General features: G+C 38.9%; 1 protein-coding gene across 1 annotated transcript in view; it reads right to left on the minus strand.

Moving 5' to 3' along the window:
- The window catches only part of ANO4 (anoctamin 4), a 409492-nt gene that overhangs the window by 171709 nt on the left and 215490 nt on the right, over positions 1-22293 (minus strand). The window contains exons 5-6 of the mRNA XM_062201997.1: positions 4937-5037; positions 1186-1230 (exon numbers count right to left, since the gene is read on the minus strand). Coding sequence (XP_062057981.1) covers positions 1186-1230; positions 4937-5037 — 146 coding nt within the window. The remainder of the gene's footprint in view (positions 1-1185; positions 1231-4936; positions 5038-22293) is intronic.

Consider the following 22293-nt stretch of genomic DNA (forward strand, 5'->3'; position numbering starts at 1 on the left):
AGGTTTAGAAATCTGTGTTTCTACCAAGCCATTTCTGGTGATTCTGACACTGCCTGAAGTTTGAGAACTATTGAGAACTACTAATACTGGCTAAAATGTTGCATCGGGTTTTCATAGAAAGTCACTGTGCGACAAGGGACTAATTTAAATAAGGTGAGACCAAATGTCATGCCTGTTTTCTAGTGAAAGAACGGCCAAAAAGGTGCTGCACAGGGACATTCTGAGAAGCCACAGTTCAGTTTCCTTGGATGCCAATTCTCACACCATACTTACTTGAGTGCATGTGCATTTAAGTAAACTCACCAAAATATACCAATTATTTACTTATAACCATGCATAGCACACAAACAGCAAATGTGAATCGCTAAGTCTTACCACACTGACCTACAGGACTTTCAGAGAAACTCACTGGTTTCCCAGTTTAACAATCAACTCAATTCAAGGTGAAGGGAGACACACGACCAATTAAAGTTTCAATTGGATTTGCGAATGATTACAACTAGGACATTAAAGTTTCAATTGGATTTGCGAATGATTACAACTAGGACACATTATTATTGATGTGTTCTCAAAAAAAAAAAAATGAGAAGCAAGCTTGAGAAGGACACAAATTATAATAAAAACACAATGTTATCCAATGAGGTTTTTCTTTGATAAAAAAAAAGGGGAGGATATGAGTGGCTCCTGAATGAGGTTACACATTTGTATATTTTATTAACAAAGCATTACTAACATAGGAGAGTCCCTTCCTCCTATGATGGGGTGCCATGTAGACATCAGCTTTTTGAGAAGGTGACTGCACGTCAAGGTTCAAATTACATTCAGTAGGGGGAGGAATCTGGGAGAGAAAAAAACAACATTGAAGCCTCCAGATGATCTCATAGGCTGAGAGTTTAGGTGATTAATCTGACAGCTGGGGTTTTAAAAGCAGCAGCCTCAACATACTGCAGGTGGACTGCATCCTTCCAAGTGGGAAGGGGAAGCCTCCAAGAAGGACATTTTCAGTTTGGATTTTTTTGTTGTTGTTCAGGTTAACCTGAAATAGCTATTTTTAGAACATGCATGGCAGCTGGTTTTCCCATGTGACAAAGGCTCATCTTTCTTGGCTTGAAGCCCCTTGTCGTTGGTGGGAGTACACAGGCCCATGGGCAAACACACACCATCAAGACAGAGCATGCTACTCACCTGCTCATGAACTTGTACCGGCGGGGCAGGTAATAGATTTTTCTCCTGGAAGAACAGCAAAAATGAAGCCAGTCGAGAAGAAAACCCATCGTCAGTTACAGTTTGAACTAGCAAGGAAGGAAAGGAGATTGAAGATAGAAGCCTGTAAGAGGTGAAGAAGAAAAAACTAAAAAGAGATTAACAGTGAGAAATGTAGTGGGAACACAGGGCATGTGTTTCTGCATCATGAAATCTTATGAAAGTTTCCACTGCTATCCTCCTCTTCTCATTACCATAATCTTTATGGTTGCTCTTTGCCAACAAAACATGCACAGAGTGGTGATTTGTACTTGCATGGATTGGTACTTGCATGGGTTTAGTTGAGGACAGCTTTTTTTCCCAGGGAAATGCAGAGATGGGTTGGGGCAGCAAACATAACTTTATGGGCACATTATTATATTAACTATGTTTATACAGCCCTTCAAGTTTACAGAATATTTCTATTTTGATCTACACAAGGGTAATATAAAAATATATATTTTACAACCAGTATGTTAAGAAGGCTAACATTGACATTAACTCCAAGTTGTAAATAACCACACTGGGGCATCTGCTAACCATGAGGCCCTGGTTACAGATTAAACAGGTGAAGCCAAGGGATTCTAGAAAGAGGTTTTTATAATCAGACTTAATAAGGGTCTGCTATACTGCTCAACACTACTCTTAAAATACTGAACAAAATTCTAGATGAGTTTGAATGAAGAGTTCAATGCTTCAATAAAATGCAATCTCCCTTTCTGTATTTTGAGCTTCAACCAATGGAGAAGTAATGAAACTGACATGGTTTATGTATACTCCAAACTGTTACTGAGCTATCTCAGTTTTGGAAAATGGGAAATAACCACAAAATATTGTGCATCTTTGAGACATTACCTATAGAGATAATAAAAATATCAGTTGTTGCCAGGGATGTGGGCTGTGGGGGAAAAGATATGAATAGGTGTAGCACAGGGAATTTTTAGGGCATAAAACTATTCTGCATGCAACTGTTATGGTAGATATATGACAAAATGCATTTGTTAAAACTCAGAGAACTGTACAACAAAGAGTGAACCCTGAACTATGGACTTATGTTAATATTAATGTTCCAATACTGGCCTATCAATTGTAACTGATACACCCTACACTAAGGCAAGATGTTAATAACAAAACACTGAGTGGGGTTGGAAAGAGTATACGGGAATTCCCCGTATTGCAAGCTCAATTTTCTGTAAACCTAAAATTACCCTAAAAATCAACTGTATTAACTTTACAAAAACATATCCATGGATATATGTTTTTTTTTAACATTGTAGGGGTGAAAATAGAAGGAAACTAAAACTGAGATTCAGAACTGAATTATACAGAAAATAATAAATATGGATAAGATTCTTTGGGGCATCTAAATTCAGTTTAATTGATATTTGTTCATTTTGTTGAAATGACATGGTAGGAGAATTCTCCAAAAATGCATGTATCTCCTTAGGCTGAAACTGTGGACAAGACAACAGCATAAATTTTAAGTGCATCAGGTTGTAGCACCTGCAATATGTTTAAGTAAAACCACATCTCTACTGGAGGCAATTAGTATCACATATAACCTAAATTCTCAAATCTGCAAATTCTTCAGTGACATAATATTTATTTGTAAGTTACCATAAGTGGCATATTTATTGCTCAATTTAAGTATTTATAAGTGTCCTATCTATAGGAACATGAACAATAATAGCCAACAGTATTTTCTCCTAAAATTGTTGTCCTGCAGGAATTCCTACATCTAAGAAGGTTATTACTCACGCTCACACTCATTGCATTACTTGGATCATATTTTACTGTCGTATGAGAATAGTATATATATATATATAATTTTTTGGACAGGCAGAGTGGACAGTGAGAGAGAAAGAGAGAGAGAAAGGTCTTCCTTTTTGCCATTGGTTCACCCTCCAATGGCCGCCGTGGCCGGCGTGCTGTGACTGGCACACCGCGCTGATTTGATGGCAGGAGCCAGGTGCTTATCCTGGTCTCCTATGGGTGCAGGGCCCAAGAACTTGGGCCATCCTCCACTGCACTCCGGGGCCATAGCAGAGAGCTGGCCTAGAAGAGGAGCAACCGGGACAGAATCCGGTGCCCCGACTGGGACTAGAACCTGGTGTGCTGGCACCGCAAGGTGGAGGATTAGCCTGTTGAGCCATGGCGCCGGCCGGAGAATAGTATATTAATGGTGACTGGAAGCATCACTTCTCTGCCATGTGAGAGGAAAGTAGTGGTGCTATCTAGGATGTGGCCAGGCTCTCCAGATATGAAATCCTTGTAAGTACTAAGGGAACTTTCTTTGTATTAACATTGCTCACATTTGCACAAATCTCTTTGGGTTCTCTGTCACAGAAGTATGTTTAGGGTTTTGTGAAATTTATACATGGGAGAAACTATCAATTTCTAGCTAAGCATATATTGTAGTCATTTCTTTTCCTCCTGAATCTTAGGTGTAATATTACATTATTTCATGTTAGATAGTTTTTATATCATTGATAAATAATTGGCTTTAATGAACCATAATGCAACAATTTCAATGGAAACTAAGTTGATATACCTTCTCTTAATTTATTAAACCCTTGAGTTCCCAGATTTCCTTTTTAACAAGGTAAGTACAAAAATACATGAGAAAATCAAAACTATATTTATCAACTGTGAGAAATTTGCCACCAGGAAAACAGATGTTAGAACCCCCAACCTCTAGTTTAACTTGCTATTAAGATAGACAGGCCAATAAAAAAGAAATAAGATGTAAAAAAGGAGATATTTTTAGAGGCCTACAAATGGAGAGTGTTCTTTTCTAAATGTGTCCCCGGTTCCTTTCTCTGTCTCGGTAAGCAGAGCTGATTCTTTGTCAGTACAGCTTTCCATAGCTCATTAAGAGGTATATTGTAGAACTGGTACCAGTTTGTCTAATTTCTGTCATCTGACTTAGTTTTACTGGCAAAATGCAAACATAAAGTACTAATTCTTCAAGTCCCTTTGGAACTGTTCTTGGTACTAAACCTCCCACCTCCTAGAGAAGATTCCATTACAGGCATTCCCATATAGCTTTTAAAATTTCAAGTTTAATACATTATTTTCTTTTTATCAAGCCAATCAAAATCACTTTTCCTTAGTCCACAGGTAACATAATATTCACTGTGAGATGAAGATAAATCAATCTTCTTAATAACACTAACTAGATAATCCACATAGATTGTTCCTTCATGGAACAAGTAACAACATTTTTGTTTGCACAGTATTATGTTTTTTTTTTTTAAATCAAGAACAGGTTATTTAGAAAGATTACATTCTCATGAAATCTCTTGAACTTGTTTCTATGGAAGATTTAAATGGTTTTCTGAAAGGGACTCGTCAGTAGGAAGCATGGTGCCTGGAGTCTGGGTATTCAAAGTCACAATACACAGAACTTCTAAAAATTGGCATTGTTAAAATGAAAATGCTACTTGGAAAATGCCTCATTATCATAGGCTCTTGAAATGTCTGCCTGCTAATGACTGAATTAGCTAAGGTATTTCACATAAAGTCAGGAAATCATACTGGCCATGAAGATTTATCTGCACCTCTAAATATGTGAAGGATTTTTCTCCTCTAATGGCTTTCAGGTCTGCATTTTAGTTTTATTTTTCCCTAGAGAGAACATTAGGTTTGCAGTGAAGAAACAAGGGGAGTGGGGGGGAAAGACATTGACACCTACCTGAAAGGCATTCTTACATTCATTTGTTCTGCATATCTTCCAAGGACTTCCCATGGGGCATGCAACTTCACAAAGATAATGTCACTATTTATTAGAGAGGACTGAAACAGAAAAAAGAAACTAAGTTGGAATGTATACCCACATTTCCTCTGGTTTGAGTTGGAACTTAGAACACACGAACTTGTATGATGTTTAGAATGTGGAGTGCCTTTACCAATAAGCCAGGCCCTTAAGTGTGGACATATTCATGTGACAAATCTGCCACTCTGTCAGGCACTGGAGACCAAGCTGTGGACAAGAGAGGTATGAATGGCATTTGCATTCTGCAAAATATATTTTAAAAATGGGCAAAAGTGACTTTCAAAGAGAGGGACAGGGCTGGCGCTGTGGCATAGCAGGTTGAGCTGCCACTTGCAATGCCAGAATCCCATATGAGCATGGGTTCAGGTTCCAGCTGCTCCACTTTTGATCCAGCTCCCTAAAGTGACAGAAGATGGCCCAAATGTTTGGACCCCTGCACCCACATATGAGACTTGGGAGAAGCTCCTGTCTATTGGCTTCGATCTGGCCCAGCCCTAAGTATTGCAGCCATTTGGGGAGTGAATCAGCAGCTGCAAGTTCTTTCCCTCTCCTATCTCTCCCACACCCTCCTAGTAAAACTAAATATTTAAAAAAGATGTAAAGAGAGGGGTAAGTTCAGATAAGGATGGATGTTCTGAAGAGAAGATAATGGGAGAAGGGTAGGGGGAGGTACATGATACTGTGGACAAGGGGTCAGGGGAAGGCTTCTCTATGGAGGGAGCACATAAACTGAGATCTAAGGAAGAAGGCAGCCCCCTGGATAAGGAGCATGGAATGTATGTTCTAGGAGAAAAAAGCCCTGGACTGAAAAATTGTTTGGTATCCTTAAGAGACAAAAAGGAGAGCAATGTGCCTGGGGTGTCCAGAATAGGGAAACATGGCATCAGAAGAGGCTGAAAAAGTGGAAGATCATAGTGTAAAGAACTTCACATGTGGAAAGACAGCTGGAATTTATCATGGGACACTGGGAGCCTTTGTGATTTAAGTATCCAAAGATTCCCCTGGCTTCCTCATGGAGAATACATTTGTATGGAGAATGGTGGTGAAAGCAGAGAGGAGGAGACATGAGATTTAAATAGGTTGGTGTCAGGCAAAGAATTTCATAGGCTGAGTTATTTGAACCAAAGCCTTTGCTTCTTTTAGGTCTGTTTATAAACACAAAAGCTAGGGAGGTAAAACTAGGATTTGTACCCTGAAAACCGTTCACAAATTTTGGCCTCTGTCTTTGCCCAAAAGACATGAAGAACCAATTAGGTGCCTTCTCTTTGGAAGTTACCTCCCAGGGAGATGGCTGAGTTATGGAAAGAGATAGAAAAGTGAGAGGGAGGGGGAGACAGATGGCAGAAAAGGGAGGAGCTTACTGCTCTAGTCTAGGAAAAGGTAGTTTTAAAAAAGTGGAGAGAGTGCAGTCTCAGGGTAGAGTTAGGGAGAAAATGGCTGAGAAAGCTCTATGCAAATTAGAGGGACACAGTGGACCTATGTGGAGGATGTGGACACCCACAACTCAGGATCCCAGCAGCAGAAAGCCTCTACACAAGCATTAGAGAGTGAGGTGAGACCAGACTACAGCAGCCCAAACCACTGGTGATAAAGCTGCAGGAAGAGCCTAGAGGAAATCTGGCTTGGAGTCCCATAGAGGATAGTGTATCTGCCAAACTAGAGGAGGAAAAAAAAGGCAGGAAACATTTCTCTCTCCCCAATCACCCTGCAACAGCATTCTGTAACAAGCCAATATAGAGCAGGCACCATTTTGGAAATACATAACAGCTGCACCAGCTCATATCCATGCCCAGCAAACAGCCAAGTGGAGACTCCTGACTGGTGGGGAGAACTAATAGGGTTCTGGGAGCTTGTGGCTGTGGGAGGCTTCTGTGCCAAGACTGTGAAAAAAATCTGAGGCTGTGTGCGAGGACTCACAGTGTGTGTTTGGGACTATGGGCAGTCACTGCAGGAGACTCCACACACTCAGTGCTTCCTGGTTCCCTGGTGAGGGATATTGCTGGGGAATCTGAACTTACACTGAGGACTGCACAGATCCTTTGGTCCTTGGGACAGAATGGAGAATATATACCCACTGCTGTGAGCACTCAGGCACTGGTCTTGTTTGAGGAGAGGAGCTCAGCTGAGCAGAATAAACCTTCCCTTTGATAAAAATAAAAAAGAGGAGATTTACCACCCCAAAACTGAGTGTGTCACCTTAGACATGCCCTTCACCCTGCAGAACTGAACGGAGCTCCCTGGCCAGACCCACCACACACTTGTAGGTATTCACTGAAAGCAGACACTCCACTAATCTACAGAGGAATAGTACAAAGATAAAAGCCACCACAGCAATAAAACAAAGAATAAACCAATGAGTATCTCCACAAAAGCCAAATAGCTAACACACCAATGCAAGAAACAAGAATAAGGAAGACAAAATGATTCCCCCAAAAGAACACAACACTTCAATACTAGATTGTGAAGATGATGAGATTGAAGAAATGCAAGAAATGGAATTCAAAAAATTTATTGTAAGATTACATAGAAGTAATCAGAAGCAAAAACATGAACTAATGAAATCAGTTCACAACATGAAATAAAATTTCTCCCATGAAATTGAGATCTTAAAGAGAAATCAAAATGAAATATTGGAAATGAAGAATTCAACAGAACAAATAAATAATGCAGTGGTATAACAAGAGAATTGGTGAAGCAGAAGAAAGAATATGTGACTTAGAAGACAAAGCATAGGAAGCCAAACACAAAAAGAAATTAGAAAACTAAAAATCACCTTTGGGAATCTACAGGATACTATCAAACAATGCAATATACAAGTTCTAGGATTTCTTGAAAGGTGTGGAAAGAGAAAAGATTAGATGACTAATTTCATGAAATAATAACAGAAAAGTTTCCTAATTTAGAGAAAGAAAGGGACATCCAAGTACAGAAGCCAAATTGAATTCATAACAGACATGGTCAGAAAAGATCTTCAACATGAAACACTGTAATCAAACTCACTAAGTAAAACATAAAGAAGAGATTCTAAAATGTGCATGAGAGAAAGGTCAGATTACTTTCAGAGGATCTCCAAATAGATACACAGCTGATTTCTCACCAGAAACCATATAGGCTAGGAGAGAAGAGTGAGATACATTCCAAGTCTTAGGAGAAAAAAACTGTCAACCCAGAATACTGTACCCTGCAAAGCTCTGAGTTATGAATGAAGGTGAAATAAAGATCTTCCACAACAAACAGAAACCAAAACCCATCCAGCCCTTCACAAGATGCTGAAGGATGTGCTGCACACAGAAACACAGAAACATGGTCATCACTACAAAATAAGATAAAGGAAGAAAATCTTCCAGTAAAAGTTCAAAGGAAAGTCAAAGTAAAAAACAGGAATATTTCTAATCCCAAGTAAGGACAGCCTATTCAATAAATGGTGCTGGGAAAATTGGATTTCCACGTGCAGAAGCTTGAAGCAAGACCCATATCTTTCACCTTACACAAAAATTCACTCAACATGGATTCAAGACTTAAATCTATGACCCAAAACCATCAAATTATTAGAAAGCATTGGAGAAACCCTGCAAGATATAGGTACAGGCAAAGACTTCTTGGAAAAGACCCCAGGAGCACAGGCAGTCAAAACAAAAATTAACATTTGGGATTGCATCAAATTGAGAAGTTTCTGTACTGCAAAAGAAACAGTCAGGAAAGCGAAGAGGCAACTGACAGAATGGGAAAAAATATTTGCAAACTATACTACAGATAAAGGGTTGATAACCAGAATCTACAAAGAAATCAAGAAAATCCACAACAACAAAACAAACAACCCACTTAAGAGATGGGCCAAGGACCTCAATAGACATTTTTCGAAAGAGGAAATCCAAATGGCCAACAGACACATGAAAAAATGTTCAAGATCCCTAGCAATCAGAGAAATGCAAATCAAAACCACAATGAGGTTTCACCTCACCCCGGTGAGAATGGCTCACATTCAGAAATCTACCAACAACAGATGCTGGAGAGGATGTGGGGAAAAAGGGACACTAACCCACTGTTGGTGGGAATGCAAACTGGTTAAGCCACTATGGAAGTCAGTCTGGAGATTCCTCAGAAACCTGAATATAACCCTACCATACAACCCAGCCATCCCACTCTTTGGAATCTACCCAAAGGAAATTAATTTGGCAAACAAAAAAGCCATCTGCACATTAATGTTTATTGCAGCTCAGTTCACAATAGCTAAGACCTGGAACCAACCCAAATGCCCATCAGCAGTAGACTAGATAAAGAAACTATGGGATATGTACTCTATAGAATACTATACAGCAGTCAAAAACAATGAAACCCGGTCATTTGCAACAAGATGGAGGAATCTGGAAAACATCATGCTGAGTGAATTAAGCCAGTCCCAAAGAGACAAATATCATTTGTTTTCCCTGATCGGCGACAACTGAGCACCAAAGGGGAAACCTGTGGAAGTGAAATGGACACTATAAGAAACTATGACAAGATCAGCTCTTGTCCTGGCTCTAGATGTACAATGTAATACTTTATCCTTTTTAGTATTTGTTGTTGTTCTTGTTGTTCTAAAGTGTGGGGACCTTCCATCCTTTTTGTACTAATCTTCAGGCTATCTACCTTAAAGTCTGTTTTTGTTGTAATTGTCACCACATATAAATGTCTAACTTATCTTAATTAAACTGTCAGTCTTTATAAAATTGCATTCCTTTGAGTACAAAAAAGGTTGAACTCTGTAATTAACACACAATTATTCTTAGGTGTTTAAATTTTAACTGAAAGGTGATCCCTGTTAAATTTAAGAGTGGAAAAAGAGAGGGAGGAGATGTACAATTTGGGACATGCACAATCTGACTTGCCACAAATGATGGAGTTAGAAATGTACCAGGGGATTCCAATACAATCCCATCAAGGTGGCATGTACCAATGCCATCTCACTAGTCCAAGTGATTAATTTCAGTTCACAACCGATGGCTCTGATAGGTCTAAGAATCAAAGGGATCACACAAACAAGACAAGTGTCTGCTAATACTAACTGATAGAATCAAAAAGGGAGAGAAAGATCCAACATGGGAAATGGGATACACAGCAGACTCATAGAATGGCAGACGTCCTAAACAACACTCTGGCCTCAGAATCAGCCCTTAAGGCATTCGGATCTAGCTGAAGAGCCCATGAGAGTATTGTAGGCATGGAAAGCCAAGACACCATGGAAAAGAAAAAAAAAGAAGACCTAAATGAAAGATCTCTGTGAGTGAGATCCCAGTGGAAAGAACGGGGCCATCAAAGAAGGAAGTACCTTTCTCTGAAGGGAGAACTTCCACTTTGACTATGACCCTATCGGAATAAGATCAAAGTCAGCGAACTCTAAAGGCTTCCATAGGCCTGGCAACTCATGACTAGAGCCTAGGGAGATTACTGACGCCATGAACAGGAGTGTCAAATTGTTAAGTCAGCAACAGGAGTCACTGTGTACTTACATCCCATGTGGGATCGGTCCTTAATGTGTTGTCTAATGTGCAGTGATGCTATAACTAGTACTGAAACAGTATTTTTACACTTTGTGTTTCTGCGTGGGTACAAACTGATGTGATCTTTACTAATTATATACTGAATTGATCTTCTGTATATAAAGATAATTGGAAATGAAAAAAAAAAAAAAAACCCCTGGTGTTAAATTGGAAATGGCATAGAAAACTAATTAATTTTTTTTAAAAAAAATATTATGTAGGATCTCTGCCTTTAATGTGCTGTACACCCTTATTTAATGCTATAACTAGTACTCCAACAGTTTTTTTTTTTTTCACTATGTGTTGCTATATGGGGGCAAACTGTTGAAATTGTTACCTAATATATACTAAACTGATCTTCTGTATATAAAGAGAATTGAAAATGAATCATGATGTGATTGGAAGGGGAGAGGGAGTGGGAAAGGGGAGGGTTGCGGTGGGAGGGAAGTTTTGGGAGGGGGAAGCCATTGTAACCCATAAGCTGTACTTTGGAAATTTATATTCATTAAATAAAAGTTTAATTTAAAAAAAAATAAGATAAAGGAAGAAAATCTTCCAGTAAAAGTTCAAAGGAAAGTCAAAGTAAAAAACAGAAATATTTATGGAAAAATGGCAGGACAAAGTCATTACTTATCAATAGTCACTTTGAATGTGAATTGCCTCAACTTTTCAGTTAAAAGACATAGACTGGCTGAATGGATTAAAAAATCCATATATTTGCTGCCTACCAGAAACATACCTCACCAGCAAAGATGCAAGCAGACTAAAGTGAAAGGGTGGAAAAAGATATTCCATGCCAACAGAAACCAAAATGAGCTGGCGTAGCCATTCTAATATCAGACAAAATAGACTTTAACACAAAACTATTAAAAGAGATAAAGAAGAGCATTATGTAATGATTAAGGGATCAATTCAACTGGAAGATATAACTATTATAAATGTATATGCACTTAATTTCAGGGCACCTGGCTATTTAAAAGAAACATTAAAGGATCTAAAGGGATACATAGACTCTAATAGGATAGTAATTTGGGACATCAATACCAACCTTTCAGCAATGGACAGATCAACCAGACAGAAAATCAACAAGGAAACAGCAGATTTAATTGCAACTAAGGACCAATGACCCTAACAAATATCTACAGAACTTTTCATCCTACAGTTGCAGAATACAGATTCTTCTCACCAGTGCATGGAACTTTCTCTAGGATTGACCACATACTATGCCATAAAGCAAGTCTCAGAAAATTAAAAAAATCAAAATCATACCATGTAGCTTCTCCATCACAATGGAGTGAAGCTGGAAATCACAAACTCAGGAATCCCTAAAACCTATGCAAACACATGGAGACTGAACAACATGCTCCTGAATGAATAGTGGGTCATAGAAGAAATCGAAAGAGAAATAAGAAAATTTCTGAAAACAAATGAAGATGATAACACAACATATCAAAACTTATGTGATACAACAAAAGCAGTGTTAAGAGTAAAGTTAATTGCAATTGGTGCCTATATCAAGAAACCAGAAAGGCACCAAATAAATGAGCTATTAATGCATATCAAGGATCTAGAAAAACAACAATAAACCAAACTCAAAGCTAGGAGGAGGTAATAAATAATTAAAATTAGAGAAGAAATCAACAAAATGAATCAAAAAAATACAAAAGATTAGCAAAATGAAGAGTTGATTTTTCGGAGAAATAAACAAAATTGACACACCATTGTTCCAACTAACCAAAAAAGGAGAAAGAAGACCCAAATAAATAAAATCAGAGATGCAAAAGGAAATGTAACAACAGATACTGCAGAAATAAAAAGAATAATCAGAAATTACTACAAAGACCTACATGGCAACAAACTGGGAAACCCAGAAGAAATGGATGGATTCTTGGATCTATACAATCTACCTAAATTGAGCCATGAAGACACAGAAAGGCTAAACAGACCCATAACCAAGATGGAAATTGAATCAGTAATAAAGACACTCCTAACAAGGAAAAGCCCAGGACCAGATGGCTTCACTGCTGAATTCTACTAGAGATTTAAAAAGAACTGATTCCAATTTTTCTCAAGTCATTCAAAACAACTTAAAGGGAGGGAATAATCCCAAATTCTTTCTATGAAGCCAGCATCACCTTAATTTCTAAACCTGAAAAAGATGCAACACAGATAGAGAATTACAGAACAATATCCCTGGTGAACACAGATGCAAAAATCCTCAACAGAATTCTAACCAACTGAATCAAATTATTAGAAACTTTGGGGAAACCCTGCAAGACATTGTCATAGGCAAAGAGTTCTTGGAAATGACCCCAGAGGCACAGGCAATTGAAGCCAAAATTAACAAATGGGATTACATCAAATTGAGAAGTTTGTGTACTGCAAAAGAAACACTCAGGAATGTGAAGAGGCAGCTGACAGAATGGGAGAAATTATTTGCAAACTATGTAACTGATAAAGGATTAATAACCAAAATATATAAAGAGATAAAGAAACTCAATGACAACAAATCAAGCAACCCAGTGAAGAAATGGGCAAAGGACTTAAACAGACATTTTTCAAAAGAGGAAATACAAATGGCCAACAGACACATAAAAAAATTTTCAGGATCACTACCCATCAGGGAAATACAAATCATAACCAAATCAGGTTTCATCTCACCCTATTTAGGATGGCTTCCATACAGAAATCAACAAAAAACAAATTCTGGTGAGGATGTGGGGAAAAGGGTACCTAAACCACTGCTGGTAGAAATGTAAACTGGTAAAGCAACTATGGAAGACAGTATGGAGATACCTCAGAAATCTGAATATAGACCTACCATATGACCCAGCCATCCAACTCCTGGGAATTTATCCAAAGGAAATGAAATCAGCATATGAAAGAGTTACCTGCAGCCCCATGTTTAGGCAGCTCAATTAACAATAGCTAAGACATGGAATCAACCCAAATTTCTGTCAACTGAAGACTGGATAAAGAAAATATGGGATATGTACACTATGGAATACTACACAGTGGTTAAAAAAAAAGAAATTTGGTCATTTGCAACAAAATGGATGAATTTGGAAAACATCATTCTCACTGTAATAAGCCAGTCCCAAAGAGACAAATAACATATGTTCTCCTGATCTGTCATAACTAATAGAGCACCTAAAGGGAAATCTACTGTAGAAGTGAAATTGACACTATGAGAAGCAATGACTTGAACAGAGTCCTTGTCTTGAATGTTGAAGAATAGTTTTTTCTTTGTACTATTTTTTGGTACTCTTTGCTTAATATAGGGTTAATCATGTGTACAAAGTCAACTGAAAATAGATATCAGTAAAAAATAAGAGTGGGAATAATAGAGAGAGGAGGAAGTTTGTAACTGTGATGCTGTATAGTTCTGCATACATTCCTACAGACTTTTAAGGGTACAGTTTGAAAACTTGGCATGGGACCCCAAATCCCATTAAAATGGGTGGTAAAAATGCCATCTTAAGTGTTAAAGTGATCATATTAAGTGTTAAAAAAGAGAACATAGAGATATGATTAAGTGTTAAAATGATCATATAAATAGGATCAAGTAGGTATATTCCCAGGACAGGGATTTCTAGGGTCATGTGATAGCAAAATCTGATCTATTTTCAGATTTCTGAGGCATCTCCATACTCTCTTCCACAATGACTGCACCAGTTTACATGCACACCAACAATGGATTAGGGTACCTCTATACACCCATGTTCACTGCAACTCAATTCACAATAGCTAAAATACAGAATCAACACAGATATCCATCTACTGCTGACTAGATAAAAAATTGTGGTATACATACACTAAGAAATACTATTCAGTGGTAAAACAATAAAGTGAATCCCTGTCTTTTGCAACAAAATGGATGCAACTGGAAACCATTATACTTAGTGAAATAAGCCAGTCCCAAAGAGACAGATACCACACACTTTTCCCTAATCTGTAGTAGACTACCTAAAATGTAATGTATTGGAGTGAAATTGACATTTTGAGATCTGATGATCATTTATAGCCCTTGTTTCTACTGTTGATGAACAGAGTGTCTTTCTTCAAACATTTGTTGAACTCTTTACTTACTTTAGCGTTAATTTTATGAGTATAAAGTAAACTGAAATTAGATCTTTGTAAAAATGAAGAGTGGGAATAGGAGAGGGAGGAGGAAGTAGGGGAAGCATGGCAGGAGAAAAGGTAGGGTGGGAAGTATCACTATGTTCTTAAATTTATATATATATATATATATATATATATACACACACATATATATATATGAAAGACATGAAATTTGTATACCTTAAGTAAAATTAAAACAAAAATTGCAGAAGACATATAATTGTAATTTATGTTGCAGACTTTACTTTAGAGTCTTCTTGCTGGGCTTACAAATGTTTTTCTTAGTTTGTATGAACTCATCATGATATTATAAAAATTTGGTTTCAAATACAGCATTCTCAGGGACGCTGATGTAATGCTGGATTTCCCTGGGTTAGGCAGGTTAGGGCCCATTGCTGCAAAGGCGGAGGGTATCCTCTGATGACTGTTCTGGAAAATCAAACTCTGGAATTTCGGGTGGCATGAGGTTTTACCTTCCAGTTTGGGACAAGTAGTGCCCTGCATATAATCCCTCTGAGGACAAGACAAGTCTCTGTTACTCATTATTCAGTCCTCTGGGGCTAGTACAGAGAAAGCACACATCAATAATTGTTTGATCCATGAATATGACTACACAGAGTCAACAGTTCGGCCCAGTATGGCCCAGGTGAGTGCTGTGAAGCAGGAAGGATTGTGAGTGACATGGCTCGTGGACCAGCCAGGAACAGCTGAAGAAGCTTTATCTGCAGGAAAACGGGCTGCAGGCACTTTCAAGGATGCCTTCCAAGATGCGTGCAACCTCAGGCACCTCTTCCTGCATGTGCCACAGCATCCCCAGCATGACCCACGGCACGCTGGAGCACGCCCTCAGTGGCCTCCACAGCCCTGACCGCATCCTGCTGCACCAGAACCATGTGGCCCACATGCACCTGCACATCTTCTGTGACCTTGGCCACCTCCTGATGCTTTTCTTATTTGTACCTCTCAGTGCTATTCACGTAGACCCTGGCAGCCCTGAGGGACTTGCAGTACCTACAACTCAACCACAACCCCTGGGTGTGTGATTGCCAGGCACACCCACTCTGGTCCTGGCTGCAGAAATTCATCGGCTCCTCCCCTAAGCTGTACTGAAGCCCACCACCAGACCCGGACAACCGTGACCACAAGCCACTGACTGCCAACAAGTGTGCCCACAGACAAGGAAACATGAGGGCTTCCCAAGTGTTGCCAAGCCAGATGCAATTGCCAAGGCCCAGGTGTAGGGGGCTGGGAGTCCAGCCTCAGCTGGCAATGTACTCAGGGGCCGTGTGCCACTAGGAGGCAGCCTGCAGGCCAATGGCTCAGGCCTGAAGCATATCAAAGACTCCCCCTTTGGGACTATGCCCAGTCAGCTCTGGGCCTGAGGGCTCAAGCCTTTGGGATTCTCCTTTGCTAGGTCCTCACTAGAGGCCAGGCTGTTCCTGCAAGAATCACACATGTAGCCTGTGCCATCTGGGCCAGGCATGTGGTGGGGCTGATGACATGGAAGGCACCGGCACCATGCAGGTTCTGGCCTGCAGTCTCTTACCCCTGTGCCTCGTAGCGGTGCTGTGGACAGTGCCCAGGCCCTGCTGACCTGCAGCCTCCATTTGTTCCAATATTGCAGTTCCCACTAACATTGTAGTGTATGGAAACATACATTTTATTTCACTTGTATTATATTATTGGAAGGTGTGGAATAGTTATTAAAGAAAAAAGACTGCATAGATTTCAATTCTTTTGCCCCCAAACAAATAGTAAGTATCAAATCTCTCTTTTATTTTTTTTTCTATGAACTTTCTGAAGTCCCCTCATATCACAGTTTTCCAAGTTATAGCAGAAGACTCTAGTTCCTAAAAATGCTTCCTTTTGTTTATAAGAAGGATACATCTCAGAATCTAGGAAGGTTCAGTGACTTTCTCACTTGGAAATCTTAATTGTCATAGTGGAATTTTTTATATTCACCTAGGCTTCATACAAGGTTCTTCTTTCATCTTTGTATAAGAGAGGTAAAATTAAACAACACAAGGAGACAATATAGGTAACATGATTGACTTGTAGAATCTGAGTCACAGAACCACAGAAATCTTGACTGAGAACAAAAGATGATACTTTGAGTATGCATTCTCCATAGATTTGCTAGTTTTATAGAAAATAAACATTTCAGTGGAAAAATAATCATGGTGGAACTCTCCAAAAATGTATGAAAGCATTAAAGAGAATACATTAAAATATCCCAATTAGGACACATTTGAAATGCCACATTTCTGTGTATGGAGAGCCAAGTTCATTATCTAAACACATTAGGAGTCAACTAAAATTCTACTGTGGGAGCTCAGCCACATCTCTACATAAAAGCATTGCTATTTTGATTTATTCAGCCTGGCAACAAATAACTTTGTTTTTTTTCTTATTATTTCATTCCTAGAATGTCATCACTTTGTTTATAATGCTGTGTAAATGTCAAAGCACCTTCTCAGGAGCAGAGATTTAGTCTATGGTTAAGATGCCCATGACACACATTGGATGCTTGGGTTTGGTAGCTGGCTCCAGATCCTGATTCCAGCTTCCTGTCATTGGAGACCCTGGGAGGCAGTGTTGGCTCAACACTGTGTAGGCCCCCACCATCCATGTGAGACACCTGGATTGAGTTCTCAGCTCCCAGCTTCTGCCCGGGGCCCAGTCTCAGCTCTTGAGGCAATTTGAGGAGAGAATCAGAAAATGAGAGTTCTATCTCTTCCTTTCACATAAATAAAAAAAATAATTTTTATTTACTTATCTATCTCTTTATAACAGTTTCTCATTTATTTATTTATTTTCCACTTTATTTTGTTCACAAAGTTGTGAAAGAGACTTGCCTTCAGTTTCTTAGAGGTTGGAAATGATCAAGTCACTCAAAGACAAACTGAATGTTCCAGAAGGGCTGATTTGTAATCAAATCTCTTACCTTTCTTGTGCATGTCATCTAATAACTTTTGGTTGTTAGGTTAAATAAGGTAATCATTAGATTAAGCATGACTTCCTACATGTATTTAAGATGTATATTCCATAAATTGTTCTTTTATCAATATATACAAACTAATCTTAAAAGAATTTCATATTTTGAAAACAAAGTAACAAAAATAAAGCAATAAAAATGTAACCTTTAGTGGAAAGCAATTTTAAACTACTAATGAACTGAGATTAGATTGAGGGCTATTGAAAGTTATTTTGATTATCTTGAGAAAAACATAAATTGCATTCCCTTGAGTTACAATGAGTATCTCTTCTTGGGGTGTGTGTGTGTGTTTGTGTATGTATGTATGTTCTAACATACTTAAGAGATACAATTTAGTGTATAGGGCTTATTATTTGTTTTCGAGGAGGAACTAAGAAGTCATGGCCTACTGCTTGCTGTTGCATGCCTTCTGGAAAATAAATGTGAAACAGATGATTGCTAATTATACGGCCCATAGATCACTCTTTCCCTACTGCTGAATGATTATGCTACTGTAGCTACATAGGTCTTTCCTTATTATTAAGTATTACTTTCCACACACATCCAACTGTGCCAGTGCCAAAGTGAAAAGAAATAAAAGTCATTTGTATGAGACAGAATGTTTTCATTAATATGCTGCAATAAAAACCCAGAGGTTAGAAGCCAAGAAAGAAGAAAAATGACCGTTAGGGGAAGTTTGGGAAAATGTCCTTAGAAGAATGACTGGAGAAATGAGTAAGTAGCAATGGAAACCATCTGGAGGAGAAATAGATAAGCAAATATTCCTCCCTCCTTCCCTCTCCTTTCCCCTTCCATTCTTACCCCTTCCCCCTCCCTCCCTCCCTGCTTCCCACCTATCCACCCACCCTCAATGTATCATCCATGCATCCATCCATCCATTTATCCTTCTTTCCTTCCATACAACAAGAATGTATTGAACACCTTCTGTGTACTAGATGCTAGGGGTGTAAAGACAAATAAATCACAATCTTTGCAGCCTTATGTAACAATTCAGTAAAAGAAAGTCAGATAAGGCAAAGGAGGAGGGAGGAGGAAGGAAAGAAAAGAGAAAAACAGAGCATACCATTATCTAATGCAAACACTCTATCTCAAGAGGGTCCTTCAAAAACTCATGGAAAAGTAGAATTTAAAAAGTAAGTGTATTTTGGTGCAAAACATTTTACATTTTGACATCTACACATAGTTTTTTTAATAATATACATTTTAATGAACTTTTTTAAGTGCCCTCATATACATTTCTATAGCAAATGACCCTTGACAAATTTACTGAGAAGAGGAAACTGAAGAAGATCACATTTGGAAACAAGAATACAAGGTAGATCATGAATTCAGTTTAGGAAATGTTAATTTTGGAATGCACATGAAAAGATGTTTTGTGAGTAGATAGGCAAGTGAGTCTGCAGCTCAGAGAAGTCTGGGCAACAGATACACAGCTAGTGTTGTAATGAAAGAAAAGGTAATTAAAAAATTGGCTGAGATTGCTTTGGCAGAGTAAAAGTACAAAACATAAAGGGTGGTCTCACTACCGAGGCTTGTTAGGAAGTCAATTTCTGGGGTCATACAGTGAATATGCATAGGCATATGTATATGTTTACTTCTTACCGGCTCTGTGGTCTTGGACAAGTTATTTAACCTCTATGTCCCTCAGTTTACTTCACTGTGAAATGGGACAACAAAACAATACCTACCTCATTGAATTTTATAGTATAGCTAGGTTCTCATAGGGCCTTCAGAAATATGTCAGTTATCATGATCTCCAAAAGGAGTCATTACATTTTTTCAGTGGTGGGGAGATCACAGCACTCCCTACTGCTCCATGTTACACACTTGAAAGATGACAAACAGAACAATGTTCTAGTCTTTGGCTACAAGTGTCAACCAGAAAAAAACCTGAGAACCTGAGAATCAAGCCCCTAATTCCTGTCCCTTCAGGGTCCTCAAGGTCTCTGATATGTTCCCCTATGACATTAATTTATTCAACCACACTCATAAATGTTCATCAAATGACAAGTATATGTCAGGGTCTCTGCTAGGAGCTGGATTTACCACAGTAGACAGAATTTACAACCTAGAGTAGGAAACAGACATTAAACAATTCAAATATATGACTTAAAAATTATGAAAAGGGTTAAAAGAACTAGGAAGACTTGCTTTAGATTTGGCTATTTAATTCCTGATCATGTGACATTTAACCTGAGTTCTGAAAGATGGTGTTAGCCATGGGAGGATTCAAGTGAAACTCATTCCAAGCAGAGGAACCAGCAAGTGTAAAGATTCAGTTTGTATCAGGAAATGAAAGTCCTGGGCGATTGGACTTAGTAAAACCTGAGGTAGAGAGGGTTACCTGAGATGGGGATAGAGAGAAGGGTTGGGCAAAGACTTCACTGGGCCAGCCTACAATTTGGGAAGGAGTTTGGATTTTATTTACTAAGGTTAATAGGAAGTCACTAATGTGTTATAGGTGAGGATCTCTTGATTTGGAAAGTGTAATGCTAAATGTTAAGAATAATATGGAAGAAGCACAGGGATAGGAATATTCAATAATAATGTTAACCCAGTAGGTTGAGAGACACAGAATGGTTGCTAGAACCAGGAAGCAGACATAATAAGGAGAGAAATGGACATCCTTGAGATCTACTGGTCTTAGAATTGGAAGGACTTGGGATTGATCAAATGAGGAGAGGGAAAATATCCAGCACCTAGAATGATATGCATATTATTTTGCACAGAAAACTGGGCAGTAGTACTCTCACCTGCAGTAGGAAGGTTAGAAACACTTAATTTGTCCAAAATTTGTGTAGGTGACAGTGCACCTGGAAATCAAAGTGATCTCTGTAGATGACAAATTAGTTTAGTCACTCATTAATTCATCTGTTCTACAGACTTCCATGGAGAGCCTGTGATATTCCACAGACTGTTCTAGGAATACGGCCATAAACGAAACAGACCAATTCCTGTTCTTGTGGAACCCAAGTTCTATTGAGGACACAGACTCTTACTGTACAGATCCATAATATATCTGATGGTGTTCTTTGAAGAATAAAGAGGGTAAGTAAACAGAAAGCAATGATGGGAAGGGGGTGCTATTTTAGGTAGAGTGGTGTGGATGGATCTTTTGATAAGGTGACATTTGAGATCTGAAGCAAATGCTAAAGAAGGTTGTTTCATTATGCAGGGAGAGATCATTGCAGGCAGTGAGGAGAATAAAAGAAAAAGGCCCTGAGGCATAAATATGCTTGACACTTCAATTTATTGAGCATGAAGGGTCAAATCAGGGTAGCCAGTTGAATCTGTTCTCTATCCCCTAGGTAATAGCCCGGATGTCACTTTTTCATAACTATGCTGTTTGAGAACAAAGTACAACCCTAACATTCAGGGGCAACAATGAGATATTAATTTCCACTTGGGGACTCAGTTAAGTCCCTTAGATGAAAAAAGCCACAATAAGTTTGAGCTAATAGTGGCAGTAGAGGTTACAGCAGCTGTATAGCAGTACTTCCTGTTAGGTAGTATTTTAGAGCCTTTGCATCATTATTTTATGAAATCTCCACACCATCCACATGAGGCAGGCATTATCATTATCCAAGTTTATTGAAGATGGTGAAATAAAGCACAAAAGGTCTAGTACACTCAGTAAGTCAAGAATGGAGCCTAGATTCTATCCAATGCAGTTTGGTCTCAGAACTGCAGTTCCACAAGAGGAAAATCTAGGGCTCACAGGACTTTCTTTGTTCATGGACTTGATCCTATTGCCATTTTACTTTTTGGAAATATGCTTAGTTACATACTGGGTCCAAAGCACAAGGCATATGTTTTCCTCTATGCCTCCTAGCATTAATGCAAAGCTAATGGTAAAAGCAAATTCAAACCTCATTCTCCCACGTACTACTTATGTGTTCCCGAGCACATTACTTTAACCTGTTTCCCCATTGTACAAATGAGGATAATGATACTTTCCTTGCAAGGTTGTTCCGAAGCTGACATATTTCCATAGTAGTGGCTTAAAATGAGAATTGTTTTCTTTTTCTCATAGTTACAAATGCTTGGTGGACATTCTGCTAACACAGAGCTATGCTAGAATTTCTTTATGTTTCTGGAATCTAAACTCTAAAACGGTAATGTACATTCCTGAAGGGTTAAAGGGCTCAAAGTAATCACTACGCAATTTCAGCTCCACTCAGTGGGGCTGCCATCTACCCAGTGGTGTGTCACTGGGCAAATGACTTGCACTTTCTTGAGCTCCAGTTTTCCCTGAAAAATGAGGGCATATGTCTCTAAAAAGACTTTTATGTGTCTATTATTCTCGATTCTCTTAAAGACACATCAGAATTTGTGAATGTAGTTCAAAAACCTCTGCAGCTGTCTCTGATGTAATTCCTCCCTCTCCCTCTCCCTCTCCCTCTCCCTCTCCCTCTTCCTCTCCCTCTCCCTCTCCCTCTCTCTCTCTCCCCCACCCCCTACACACACACACACACACACACACTGCTCTGCGGTACTGCATGCTCCTCAGTGGCCACAATGTTCATCATCTGAAAAGGCATCAGCAATAGGAAATGGTCCTTCACTTTCCTTAGCAGATCTTTACATGGGAGTTCCCTGTGGACTAGATCCAGGCTCCTGCCTCATTCTGTCATCCTCCG

This window comes from Lepus europaeus, chromosome 10 (assembly GCF_033115175.1).
Source record: "Lepus europaeus isolate LE1 chromosome 10, mLepTim1.pri, whole genome shotgun sequence".
Taxonomy (NCBI): Eukaryota; Metazoa; Chordata; class Mammalia; order Lagomorpha; family Leporidae; genus Lepus; species Lepus europaeus.